Consider the following 12,413-nt stretch of genomic DNA (forward strand, 5'->3'; position numbering starts at 1 on the left):
ACATATGTTTATTAGACCACTAATGATATGTGTAGTTATAATTATATTAAAGTAAAATTTTAAACAATGTCTGATTTTAGAGAAATGAATTTGACATTTTCTTAACTGTAATAATAATTTTTATTAATCCCTCTTTTTTTTTTAACCAGTTCCTCCACCAGAACAAACTCTAGTTAGATTCAAGCATGGTACACTTTTATTTATTAGGAGAATCCAAATACTCTCTTAAAAACAAAAAAAATTGTGCAAAGTTCATCCTAAATTTTATTTTATCCTTAATTTTATCCGTTAGTAGACAGAAGCTGTTGTGAATAGGGATGGCATAATGATCCGGATCCGGCCCGCATCCGCAAGGATCCGTCAAAATCCGGATTGGTATGTTAAAAAATGCGGATCCGGAGTTAAAAATTTAAGATCCGCACTGATCCGAATCCGGATCCGGATGTGCATGCATCCGGAAAGCCGGATATCCGGATTCGGCTTATTCTTAATTAAATTATTAATTTAATAAAGTTCAATTGAAAAATATATAAACTAAAATTGGAGAAAAAAACCACAAATCTAATCCTATCAACCCTAAAAGCTAAAACTGGAATCACATACACTCACGACTTCATCACTACTGCTGCAGTCGAAATTGGAAACAAGCAAAATCCATAACCGTCGAACGCCATCTGCCTCAGGGTCGCTGTTATCGAACGCCGGCTGCGTCGCCAAGCTGGGCACCCGTTGCTATCGTCGAACGTGGCTGCGTCTTCGAGCTGGGCACGCGTTTCTGTCGTCGAACACCGGCTGCCCAGCCTTGCCTCGCTGATCGCACTTTGCTGTCACCAAACGCGGGCACGTCTTTGCATCTCTGGCTTGCTAAGCTCACCGCACCCGGCTGCATTTTTGTAATCTTTCTTGACTTTGCAAATTATTTCAATTTCTGTAATTAGTATTTTGTTTTTTTTTTCTTGGGAACCATACAAAATCCGAGCAAGAGCCACCACTTGTCAAATCCAATGCAACACATCTCCCAATTGATCCTTGTCCCAAGACGCATTTGGATCTAACATTGGCGAATTTGAACAAAGATAAGTGGCTGCCGTTTGCATGCTGTTGCTTTTCCCTCTTTCATTCTCCAAATCTCAACAATGACTTGCAAAATTTTGACTGATTAATTGGTGAATTTGTTAACAAATAGATAGAATGAATTTATGGTTTTGGTTTAATTACTTTGACTAAATGCATTAATTTTCAATATAATGTAAAATTATAAATGCGTAATCTCATTTTTAATTGTTAAATTTTAATTTTTGCGGATCCGAATATCCAAAATATCCGCCCACAATCCGTGCCAATATTACCCGCATCCGGATTCACAAAAAATTACGGATACGAATACAGATCCGGATATAAAAATGTCAATCCGGATCCGGATACACCTATATCGGGATCCGAATCCGGATTTTGCCATCCATAGTTGTGAATAAGTTGTAGGACAAAAAAGATGACTTATTAGTAAAAAGGTAAATTAGTTCATACACTTCGATAATAAAATATAAGACGCCGAGGGACTAAATAATAATTTTCCATTTCATCACTTCGAAACCTTGGAATTGATCCTCTGTTCTGTTTGTGTCTTGCTTGTTTGGATTTGCTCACACTCCCACAGGTGCGCTTCTTCTCTCAATTTTTAGATTTTTCTTCCAATAACTCAAATGGGTTCCTTAAATTAAACTTATGGCAGTTGAAAATTTTCATTTTCATCCTCTAATTAACATTTACTTGGCTTCTCTTCAAATATTTTTCTTCATTGTGAAAGAAGAACTTCGAAAAAGAAATCTGGGTATTCATTTAATTCCATGTTTTATTAGTTTAAAGCAAATATGTTTCTTGTTGACGTGAGCATTATGGTTATTTAGCTGTAGTCGTGGAATCGAATTCTATCACTGAAAGTTCATTAAGTAACACTTATCATTGGACTTCAAGTGTTTGATGGAATGCCTGATAGAATAAAGAATGACCACTAATTATGGTGTATTAGTTCCAATTAAAGAAAGAGTTGGCAAACTTCAGTATCAGTCTTCAAATTTTGTAGTTTGAACTGAAAGAAGGAGCTTTTGACTATGATAGCCCTAATTCATTGTTTTTATCTCAATAAACTTCTCACTCAGGTCTTCATTCCCTCTTAGAAAATACATTTCATTTAAACTCTTTAGAAACGTTTGTTGTATGTATCAACTAGCTCAAATGTGCAATTTTATGATCTTTTTGTTCATTTCGCAAAGCTTGATGGATCGTGTTTGTGTGTCAGGGCCATAGGGAAAATATACAAGTATAGTGATATATAGAGAAGAATTTTGGAAATGAGTTCTGAAATTATGCAAGCTGCTAAGGTGTATCGCCAACTCCTAAAAGCTGTCAAGAACCATATTGGCAAAGAAGATTACAAGATGCATTTCATGGAATATGTAATGCAAGAGTTTCGGAAGAACAGCAAACTATCCGATCCTTCTTCTATACGACAGAAGATCAAGCTAGCCCATGATTATACTTTTCTTCTTAACAGTGTGCATCATCACAAGGCATGACTCTCTCTTATCCATCGATTTTATTATATAATTTGTTTTCTTCTTTGCATGATAAAGGCTTTCCATATTTTCAACTTAAATTTGATTTGTACGATCTCTCATACCATACATAAACAGATTCTTTTCACCAAGAGTTGCATTTAATATTGATCAACTCATACTACTCAACATTGACTAGTTGAATACCTACTTACAAAATTCTGTTTCGCCATGCTAGAGGAATATTGTATGGTTTATAGCTCAATCGCATTACAATAGCAAGTATTGCTGATGGGTAAAATAATAATGGTTAAGGAATTATAATGGTATATGCCTGTGAAATTTATTTTTCTTAAAAGTCTTGTATGAATGAAAACTAACCCACTAACAATCTTGGTTTGAGCAGAATTTGAATGCTACCTAGTGGATTTTGCTTGTCTAGTTTGTCTTGTTGTCTACAAGGGTAGTTAAATGGGGGTAATGGAAGATCTTATACTGCAATGAACTATTCCATCGTGTGTTATACTGATACTGTGACGAATGCAGGACTTATTGTTCTCGTACAATATTGCTGTAGATAGATCCGATGAAATGAAAAGAATACTGGGGAAATCTGCTGCAAGTGTTGGCCTTCAACTTCCTGAAGTTTATCAGCCTTGATGATCATTGATCATTAGGCCTTCGCCCATCGAGCGTCTTAACCTGGTTTTTGGACAATTTTGTTTGCAGTTTACTATCATTATTTGTTTCCATGTATGTATACTGGGCACCGTTGGAACCAGTTCTTCTTGTTGTTTGATAACTTGGACTAAACGTGTTTGTTGGTGTACGCTTGAGGTAGCCGACGAAAGAAAAATTTGTTTCTTTACTAATAAAATACATACAGTTTATTAGTATTATTTTTGTAGCTGCATCATTAATTTGTTCGGAAAAAATCAAATTTTAATTACTAAAATCAGAAAATAGTAATAATTTTGGTAACAACAATATCAACAACGATTCCAGAATCCACACGGGGCCCCCACTCTAGTAAATCTTATGGTGAGCCTATGGGCGGCGAGTATGGACAATTGTTTTGGATCAAATCCTTAATCACCCATACAAGTCAAAACAAAAACACGGCAGAATAGGTACAACCTGACACGTGTCCGAAACTAACCCACGTGGCTACCTAGAACTCTGACACTATGACACATACGCACGAACATTGAACGATTCTAATGATGTCCAAGTCTTGAAATCTCGTTATCTGCACAAGTTTCCGTTTAAAAGTGAAAAACTAAAACTAAATAAATGCACGTCCATCACTGCTTAATTTAGAAGCACTTCTAATTTTTCATCAGTTATCATCATCGGCTGCTGCTGCTTCTTCTTCTTCTTGTGAATGGGTTCCGAGACTTTCCTGGAAGTGATTCTGGCCATTCTGCTTCCTCCTGTTGGTGTCTTCCTACGTTATGGCTGTGGGGTAATTTTTTTTTTTTAATTTAATACTTTTGCTATAATACTAAACTCATTATTTATTGATATATGCATAACTTCTAACACAAAGAATAGAAATTGTAATGAAATATGTCATAAGTGTTGCAATGGTGTGTTTATTTTAATTTGATTGCTTTAGTTGTGAATGATATTGAATTGCAGGTGGAGTTCTGGATATGTTTGTTGCTGACAGTATTGGGCTACATACCGGGGATTATATATGCGATTTATGTGTTAGTTGGATGATAAATTAAAAATTATGATGTTGTAACGGAGTTAATTTGATGTCTTTTTTTTTTTTTTTTGTCCAAATTTGTTGGTGAACTAATAGATGTAATGTTGACAATTGGGTTTGTTAATGATGATCATTGTCTGTTAATTTATTGTTTAATTTTTTCATAACGTTTTGGCTTCTAATTTATTTCTTGGGCAATGAGGCACGTATATCTTTCACCAGAATTGTCAAGAATTTGGATTCCATAATACATCACAAATCTGTTATAACATATTGGAATGCACAAACAGTTACGCAAATGTGATATAAAATGACATAGAAGTGATTTGTGAGTTATTAAGTAAAATGATCTTTGTGGGGAAATTTTCATTTCCTTTCAAGTAGGTTCATTCAACTAGGTTTGAGGGATGTATCGAAAAATAAAAAAAAGTAGTTTGAGGGAAATAGGTTCCTCGACCGGGTTGGAAAAAGACTGACCATTGTGCTGCGGATCGGTTCTGACAATTCTTCAATTATAAAATTGAGAATACTTTTTTTTTCTAATTATAAAATTAAAAATACTCTTTTTTCTTTTAAGATAAACTAAGAATACTTTTAAACGAACAAATACTTCTTATATAAATTAACATAATTAAATATATTTAATAAATTAAAATTATAAATAATTTAATTTTTCTTTTAATTCAACCAATTAATATGTAATTAATATGGAGCATTATTTATTTGTAAAAAAATTGTTTTTCTTTTAATTTAATCTTTTTTTATGGCATCGAATTATTTTAAAATTAGAATTAACAATAAATAAATAGAAAGCAAACGCGACAAACTATTGCTATCTACTTTAATAATGAATCATTAATTTAGCTAACGGAGAGAGAAGGGAGGTCTTATGGAAAACTCAAATAGGGATGGAAATGGGGTGTGATGGGAGTGGAGAGTCTTACCTTATTTTCCATCTCATTAAAAATTTCGTCTTCTTCCTCACATCATTCTCAAAAATTTTAGTGGGGTGGGGATGGAGAATCTCTGCATGGGGAATGATTTTTCTATTCCTGTCCCATTTCTCATTTACTTATTTTATAGTATGTATAGATATATAATTTCAATAAATTAAAAATTAAAAACTTAAATAAATTATCACCATATATATAAAATATTTTAAAAAATCTCTAAAATTTTGAAATAATATCTTAAAAATGATACGAAAACTGAAAAATGATTGAAGAGAAAAGCACATAAAGAGAGAAAAGAAATGTAATAATATTTTATCGTTGAATAAGAATTATATTGGATGATTTTTTTTTAGTTATAACCCATTTATATTAGGTAAAAATAAAAAAAAATTATTAACCAACATTGTTATTAATAAAATAAAAATTATTAAACAAAAATTGAAAAAATATTTGTATATAATGGAGATTTGGTAGCAGTAGGGTGGGAAGTATAAAACTAAACCCACCCCGCTAAGAATTTGGGGTTATTGTTTCCCCATTCCCCAAAATTATTCAAAATCCACCTCATTTTGGGTGGACTCCCATGGGGCCCCAAACCCATGAAGAATTTTGTCATCTCTAATCTCAGAGCACCCTTTCACGTCTAGTGCTTCTTCTCCAATTGGATAGCCCACTGCCTGTTGTTGTGCCGTTTTCTCTACCGTTAGCAACAACTGGTAAGTTTTAATTGTTAACTTGTTATACATTTAAGTTATAAGTGGTCCTTTTGAAAAATAAAAGATAAATTAATGAACAATGTATTTAATATAAACTCTTAATGTGAAATTTCAATATAGTTAAAAGTTATTTTGCAATGTGTTATAATTTTGAAACTTATTTTATTTTATTATTTTATTTTTTTAGCAAACTTCAGGGAGACAATGATGGGCGAATGAAAGTTTTTTTTTAATAAGTTGATAACGATTAAAGTTATTCACCATTCTCCTTTTATTATTTATTTTTATTGTGTGTTTTTTCGATTACTTTACTGTGTGTTTGTTTGGTTGACAGTAATTTAGGTTTAAAGAATAATTAGTTGAAAATTTTATTCCTAATTCAGATTGGGTGAGAGTATATGAATTCAAAAACCCCTCTTAATACCTATTTACTTATAAAATAATATATATATTTTTCACACACATGCATTTGTAACTTGACTTAATGTTGTGCTTAAATTCCATTTTTCAGCAACAAGTTGCTACAATAGGAAGCTTGGATCATAATGTTCTTATTTTGGATCTAAAACATAATAAGACAATGTTTACGAACATAGGGTATTGCAAGTGTCATTTTCTATGAAATCATTTAAATTTCTTAATTAATCATAAATTGATACTTTAACAAGTTTTGATATTGTGGGCAGTATGGAGTGACATGTTTGGCTTAAATTGGAAAGTCTGATCAATTTCTAGCTATGCAATCCAAAGATGGGAAGTTACAACTTTGGGAGCTCTTAGAGTGTAATGGTCTTCCATGTCTCTAGTGCCATTTCTGACTTATTTGTGTCTTGTGATGAGAATTTCTTGGTAGTTCTATTAATGATACCATTCACATGTTTGAGATTGTAAATAAGTTTCTTTGATCAAGTCGACCTTCAATCAATATTTGAAACCGAATGCATGTATTACTATTTTCACTTTTTGTTTTATATACTACGATATGTACACAATACATATTTTCAGATATCTCTTTCTTTGTTGTTCCATACGACTCATTAAATTGTGTTTCAATATAAACACTATTTCATGGCTCTTATGTATACCATTCTGAATGATCTGAGCCACGACTCCCATAACTTAGACATATCTCAATAGTATATATTACAACATTCCGTTACAGAAATAATATAAAAGAGTCCATGATTTACATTGAATAAGATCACCAAAAAAATGTACTTTTTAATGATATATAGGTTATATGTTGGGATCTTAAAAGATGAATACTTGAGGTGAGGCCAAGTGAACCTGTGTGGAAAAAAAAACTAATAATGATATATGACCTAAAAAGATGTTAAATTGAAACAACCAAATGTGGAAAAAAAAAACTAATAATGATATATGACCTAAAAAGATGTTAAATTGAAACAACCAAATATGGACAAACTTACTAAAAGGGCTTCTATAGTTGGCTTATAAATATACAACACACAAAAATAAAAACCAAGAATTATTAAAAGAATTATAAACTAAAAAAAATAGGTGGGTTAGTGAGGAAAACGTTTTCTTTGAATCTTTATGCAACATAAGCACAACAAGAATCATTGCTTCTGGAGATATAAGCATCCTCGCTTTTTGTAAAGTCTAGTGGCAGTCGATTTTTTTTTTCTAAAAATTTTTTCAACCGCCTTGTAACCCTCGTGTATGCCTCTCTACATGATTGAGTCATAACTCCTACAACCTAAACATAACCCAAAGATAGTCTATGTCATGATGTTTCGTTACAGAAACACTATACTATAAAGACAATTGATGAAAATCAACAAACAATCAGTAATTCACAAAGTAAATTAATGATGTTAAACTGAAACAATCAAACATGAATGAACTCACTAAAAAGGTTTTTGTAGTTGGCATATAATATGTAACACACAAAAGTAGAAAATCAAGATTACTAAAAGAATTATAAACTAAACAAACAATTAGGTGAGTAACGGTAAACCTTTTCTTTAGATCTTTATGCAATATAAGCGCAACAAGACTCATTACTTTTAAAGATATGAGCTTCCTCGCATCTTTGAAAGTCTTTGGCGGCAAAGAATAGTTTTTGTTATTGTCTCTCAAAATGTTTCTCTACTGCTCAGAGTCATTATTACCTTCATAGGAATGTTGGCCACCAGAAATGTAGTAAAATTTGAAATTTAACCAAACAAGACTATAAATATCTCTATTATTGGCCTAAGATCAAATTCAGTTGATTGCGAACCTCATGTGCTACAATAAAGAACAAAAAGTAAGTTGCCACATAATGCATTTATAACTAAGAAACTCTAATAGTACAAATTGCTTACCACCTCCCACGCCACATTTCTTTAGGCGCAAGTAGTATATTATTGGATATGAGATACACACTTTTCATCATGTATTACATAAATCCCATCGATCATATCCTACACAATCATGCCAATTGATAATTAATTTATTTAAAGCTATAGTCTTGTAACAACTCTAAAAAAAATTATATTATACTTAGTTTATTAGTCTTCTTTATTCAACAGAGAAGTCATAGTCTTTAAACCTCTTGAACAGTATGGACTACTTCAGTTTGTTTGGATATAAAAGCCAAATAATTTGCAAAGCTGCAGATGTAGCGCTCCATGAATACTAACAAACTCCTTTTCTCTACTAGAACCACACGTGAAAATTCCCTTATACGTGGCTCACACATGATAATTTATTCGAATTTGCATAAACTAAACTATTCCATTTCTTTATTTTCATACTAAAGTAATGAATAATGTAGTCATAGTTTATTTTCTTCATAATGTGAAGATTTTACATGTTTCAATTAATTTTTTTTTTGGAAATTTCTTCACAGCCACCTCACGACCCTCATGTACGCCTCTCTGCATGACTGAACCATGACTCCGACAACCCAAACATATCTATGTGATAATATACATCACGACGTTCCATTACAGAAACATTATAATAAAAAGACAATTGATGAAAATCAACAAACAATCACTAATTCACAAAATAAATCAATATAAGCATTAATTGGTCTATGCTTTATGCTGAATAAGATCACCCAAAAGCATGTATTCTTTAATAGTCTATAGGTCTACATTTTGGTGATCTTAAAAGATAAACACTTGAGGTTGGTTAAAGTGAACTTGTTTAATGCACAAGAAAAATTTATCTCAAGGGCAATGAGGCACTATATATCTTTCATTAGAAATTTTGTCAGGATTTTAGATTACAAAATCCATCAAGATTTTAAAACATGTTGTAATGCACAAACAATTATGCAAGATGTGAAGATAAAACAGCTTGTCTTTGGAGGATTAATGAAGGAAAATTCGGTCATACCTTTCTTGGTATGTAGTACATAAAAAAAATATTAATTGCATAATGCTTTGGCTTGAATTGTTTACTCTTCTATTTTTTATGATTATTAGATGTAAATTTTTCTTATTAATTTCATATTTGTGTTCTTCTAGAATTGAAAATAATAACACATTATTTCATTTGAACTCTTGTTATTTCTCTTCAGTCAACTGATTGGAGTTTCTGCTTTGGCTTTTAATAAAGACGGATCTCTACTTGCTCATGGTGGGTTTAACGGGTATGTCTTCCACTGGAACTCTGCAATTTATGAATTAAAAGGGAAAATTTGGCTTATTGGCGGGGACATTGAGGTGAAACTATTTGATTTTTTTAGTGATCAAATTATTCCTTTTATTTTTTTGAACACTAATCATGGCCGTCTCTCAGTGTTAAGTTGGCACTCAACAAGTCATGTAATATTAGGTGGCTTAGGAGATTGTCGGGCTCACATGCGATACTGCAAGAGAGATTTTTAACATTTTTGTAGGTCATAGTGGAAGAATGACCTGTGTTGATTTTATGCCTGATGGTATTCATAAGTCTATCATATTTTCTACCACTTCTTTTAGGCTTCAACTACATTTGTTTTATTTATATATTTTGTAACTTTATATTGACTGTTGTTTGTTTAAAGTAACAAAATTTGTACCAATTACATTGTAAAAACATTACCTACAAAGACAACTAATGAAAACAAAAAAATAATAATTAGCAATTCACAAAATAAATCAATAACATATTGAATAATTTTTAAAACTCTAAGGTTTATACTGAATAAGATCAACCAAAAACATGTATTCTTTAATGATATATAGGCCTACATTTTGGTGAACTTAAAAGATGAACACTTATGGTGAACCTATGTTAAAAGAAAAAAACAATAATGATATATGATCTGAAAAGATATAAAACTAAAATAACCAAATGTGTACAAACTCATTAAAAGGGCTTTTGCAGTTAGCCTACAAATATGCAACACAAAAAAATAGAAAATCAACAATTACTAAAAGAATGATAAACTAAAGAAGCAATTAGGTTAGTGAGGGAAAACTTTTTCTTTGGCTCATTATGCAATATAAATGTAACAAGGCTCATTACTTTTAGAGATATAATCTTTTACTTCTTTGAAAGTCTCAAGTGGCAGAGAAAGATTTTTGTTGTTGTCCCTTAAAATGTTTCTCTACCACTCAGAATCATTATTGTTTTCGTAGGGATGTTGTCCACCAGAAATGTAGTAAAATTAAACACAAAAATTTACCATAAGTCTTCAAAACAAAAAAAAATACAAAAATTCGTGGGAGGGGTCAAACTTTGGGAACTAGAATAAAAATAAACAATAAATTTATATTATTATTAGATAGAATGAAAAATTATATTACTATAAAAAAATAAGATTAAAAATAATACTTTTAAATGAACAAATACTTCTTCTATAAATTAACATAATTAAATATAATTTTAATAAATTGAAATTATAAATAATATAATTTATCTTTTAATTCAACGAATTAATATGCAATTAATATGTAGCATTATTTATTTGTAAAACTTAATTTACTCTTTTTTTGACACCAAATTATTTTAAAATTAGATATTTTTTAAACTAACAAAAAATAAATAGAAAGCAAATGCCACAAATAAAAAATACGCATATCGGATGAAATTGTTATTGCTATCTACTCCAATAAGAAATCATTGATTTAACTGACATAGAGAGAAGGGAGGTCCTATTGTTTTTTAGATCCTAGATATGGATGGCTAATACCTCACCTTCTCTACCATTCCCCAATAAATTTAGTGTGGTGGAGATGGGAAAATGGATGGGGAATCCTCATGTGGGGAATGATTTCCTCATCCTCCCCTTATTCCCCATTTACTTGTTTTATAGTAAGTATAGATACATGATTTTAGTAAATTAAAAATTAAAGATTTAAATAAAATCATTACCATATTATAAAATATTTAAGTTATTTTAAAAAATCTCTAAAATTTTGAAGCAATATCTTAAAAATGTTACGAAAACTGGAAAATGATTGAAGAGAAAAGCACTTTAACAGAGAAAAGAAAATATAATAATGCTTTAGTGTTGAATAAGAATTATTTTGGAGAGTTTTCTTTTAATTATAATCCATTTATATTAGGTAAAAAAATTTACTAACCAATATTGTAATTGATAAAATAAAAATTATTAAACAAAAAAAAAATATTTGTATATAATGAGGATTGGAGTGGGAGTACAAAGCCAAACCTCACACCGTTAAGAATTTAGGGATTATTGTTTCCCTATTCCCCACTCCATTCTCTAAAAATGATTCAAAATTCACCTCATTTGGAGTGGATCCCCATGGGGTCCCAAACCTATAGAGAATTTTACCATCCTTAATCCCAGGGCATTCTTCCGAGTCTGGTGCTTCTTTTTCGATCGGGCAGCCCACTACCTGTTGCTGTGCCGTTTTCTCTACCATCAATAGCAATTGGTAAGTTTAATTGTTATCTTGTTATACATTTAAGTTATAAGTGGTCCTTCCTAAAAATAAAAGATAAATTAATAAATAGTGTGTTTAATATAAACTTTTAATGTGTAATTTCAATATGGTTAAGGTCATTTTGCAATGTGTTATAATTTTAAAACTTATTTTATTTTATTATTTTATTTTTTTAGCAAACTTCAGGGAGATAATGATGGGCGAATGAAAGCTTTTTTAATATGTTGATAACGATTAAGGTTATTCACCATTATTCTTTTATTATCTATTTTTACTATATGTTTGTTCAGTTACTTTTATTGTGTGTTTGTTTGGTTGATAGTAATCTAAGTTGAAAAAAAGATTAATAGGGAATTTTATTATTAATTCAGATTGGGTGAGAGTATATGAATTCAGAAATCCCTCTTAATACCTATTTACTTATAAAATAATACTTTTTTTTTACACACGTGCATTTGTAACTTGACTTAATGTTATGCTTTAATGTTATTTTTCAATAACAAGTTGCTATAGTAGGAAGCTTGGATCATAATATTCTTATTTTGGATTTGGAACATCAATAAGGCTATGTTTACGAATATAGGGAATGGCAAGTGTCATTTTCTATGAAATCGTTTAAA

At 30.8% G+C, this 12,413-nt stretch overlaps 2 protein-coding genes across 4 annotated transcripts; both read left to right on the forward strand.

The window, feature by feature from the left end:
- Positions 1-560: 560 nt before the first annotated feature.
- LOC18044140 lies at positions 561-3,417 on the forward strand. Of its 3 annotated transcripts, none has more exons than XM_024186794.1 (3): positions 561-893; positions 2,300-2,570; positions 3,102-3,417. In XM_024186794.1, the coding sequence occupies exons 2-3, from the start codon at positions 2,352-2,354 to the stop codon at positions 3,213-3,215; spliced, it is 333 nt and encodes a 110-aa protein (XP_024042562.1). In that variant the 5' UTR covers positions 561-893; positions 2,300-2,351; the 3' UTR covers positions 3,216-3,417. The 3 variants fall into 3 exon arrangements, with proteins under 3 accessions (XP_024042562.1, XP_006436211.1, XP_024042563.1); XM_006436148.2 differs by lacking the exon at positions 561-893 and adding an exon at positions 1,387-1,657; XM_024186795.1 differs by lacking the exon at positions 561-893 and adding an exon at positions 1,723-1,831.
- A 378-nt stretch (positions 3,418-3,795) lies between these two features.
- LOC18044141 (salt stress-induced hydrophobic peptide ESI3) lies at positions 3,796-4,417 on the forward strand. The gene is made up of 2 exons (XM_006436149.2): positions 3,796-4,020; positions 4,197-4,417. The coding sequence occupies exons 1-2, from the start codon at positions 3,940-3,942 to the stop codon at positions 4,278-4,280; spliced, it is 165 nt and encodes a 54-aa protein (XP_006436212.1). The 5' UTR covers positions 3,796-3,939; the 3' UTR covers positions 4,281-4,417.
- Positions 4,418-12,413: the final 7,996 nt, after the last annotated feature.

This window comes from Citrus clementina, unplaced genomic scaffold, assembly GCF_000493195.1.
Source record: "Citrus clementina cultivar Clemenules unplaced genomic scaffold, Citrus_clementina_v1.0 scaffold_4, whole genome shotgun sequence".
In the NCBI taxonomy this organism is placed as follows: Eukaryota; Viridiplantae; Streptophyta; class Magnoliopsida; order Sapindales; family Rutaceae; genus Citrus; species Citrus x clementina.

Coding starts and splice junctions, on each gene's coding strand:
- LOC18044140 (XM_024186794.1), top strand. CDS start 2,352: ATGAGTTCTGAAATTATGCAAGCTGCTAAGGTGTATCGCCAACTCCTA. Junction 2,571..3,101: donor ACAGTGTGCATCATCACAAG/GCATGACTCTCT, acceptor TGACGAATGCAG/GACTTATTGTTCTCGTACAA.
- LOC18044141 (XM_006436149.2), top strand. CDS start 3,940: ATGGGTTCCGAGACTTTCCTGGAAGTGATTCTGGCCATTCTGCTTCCT. Junction 4,021..4,196: donor TCCTACGTTATGGCTGTGGG/GTAATTTTTTTT, acceptor ATTGAATTGCAG/GTGGAGTTCTGGATATGTTT.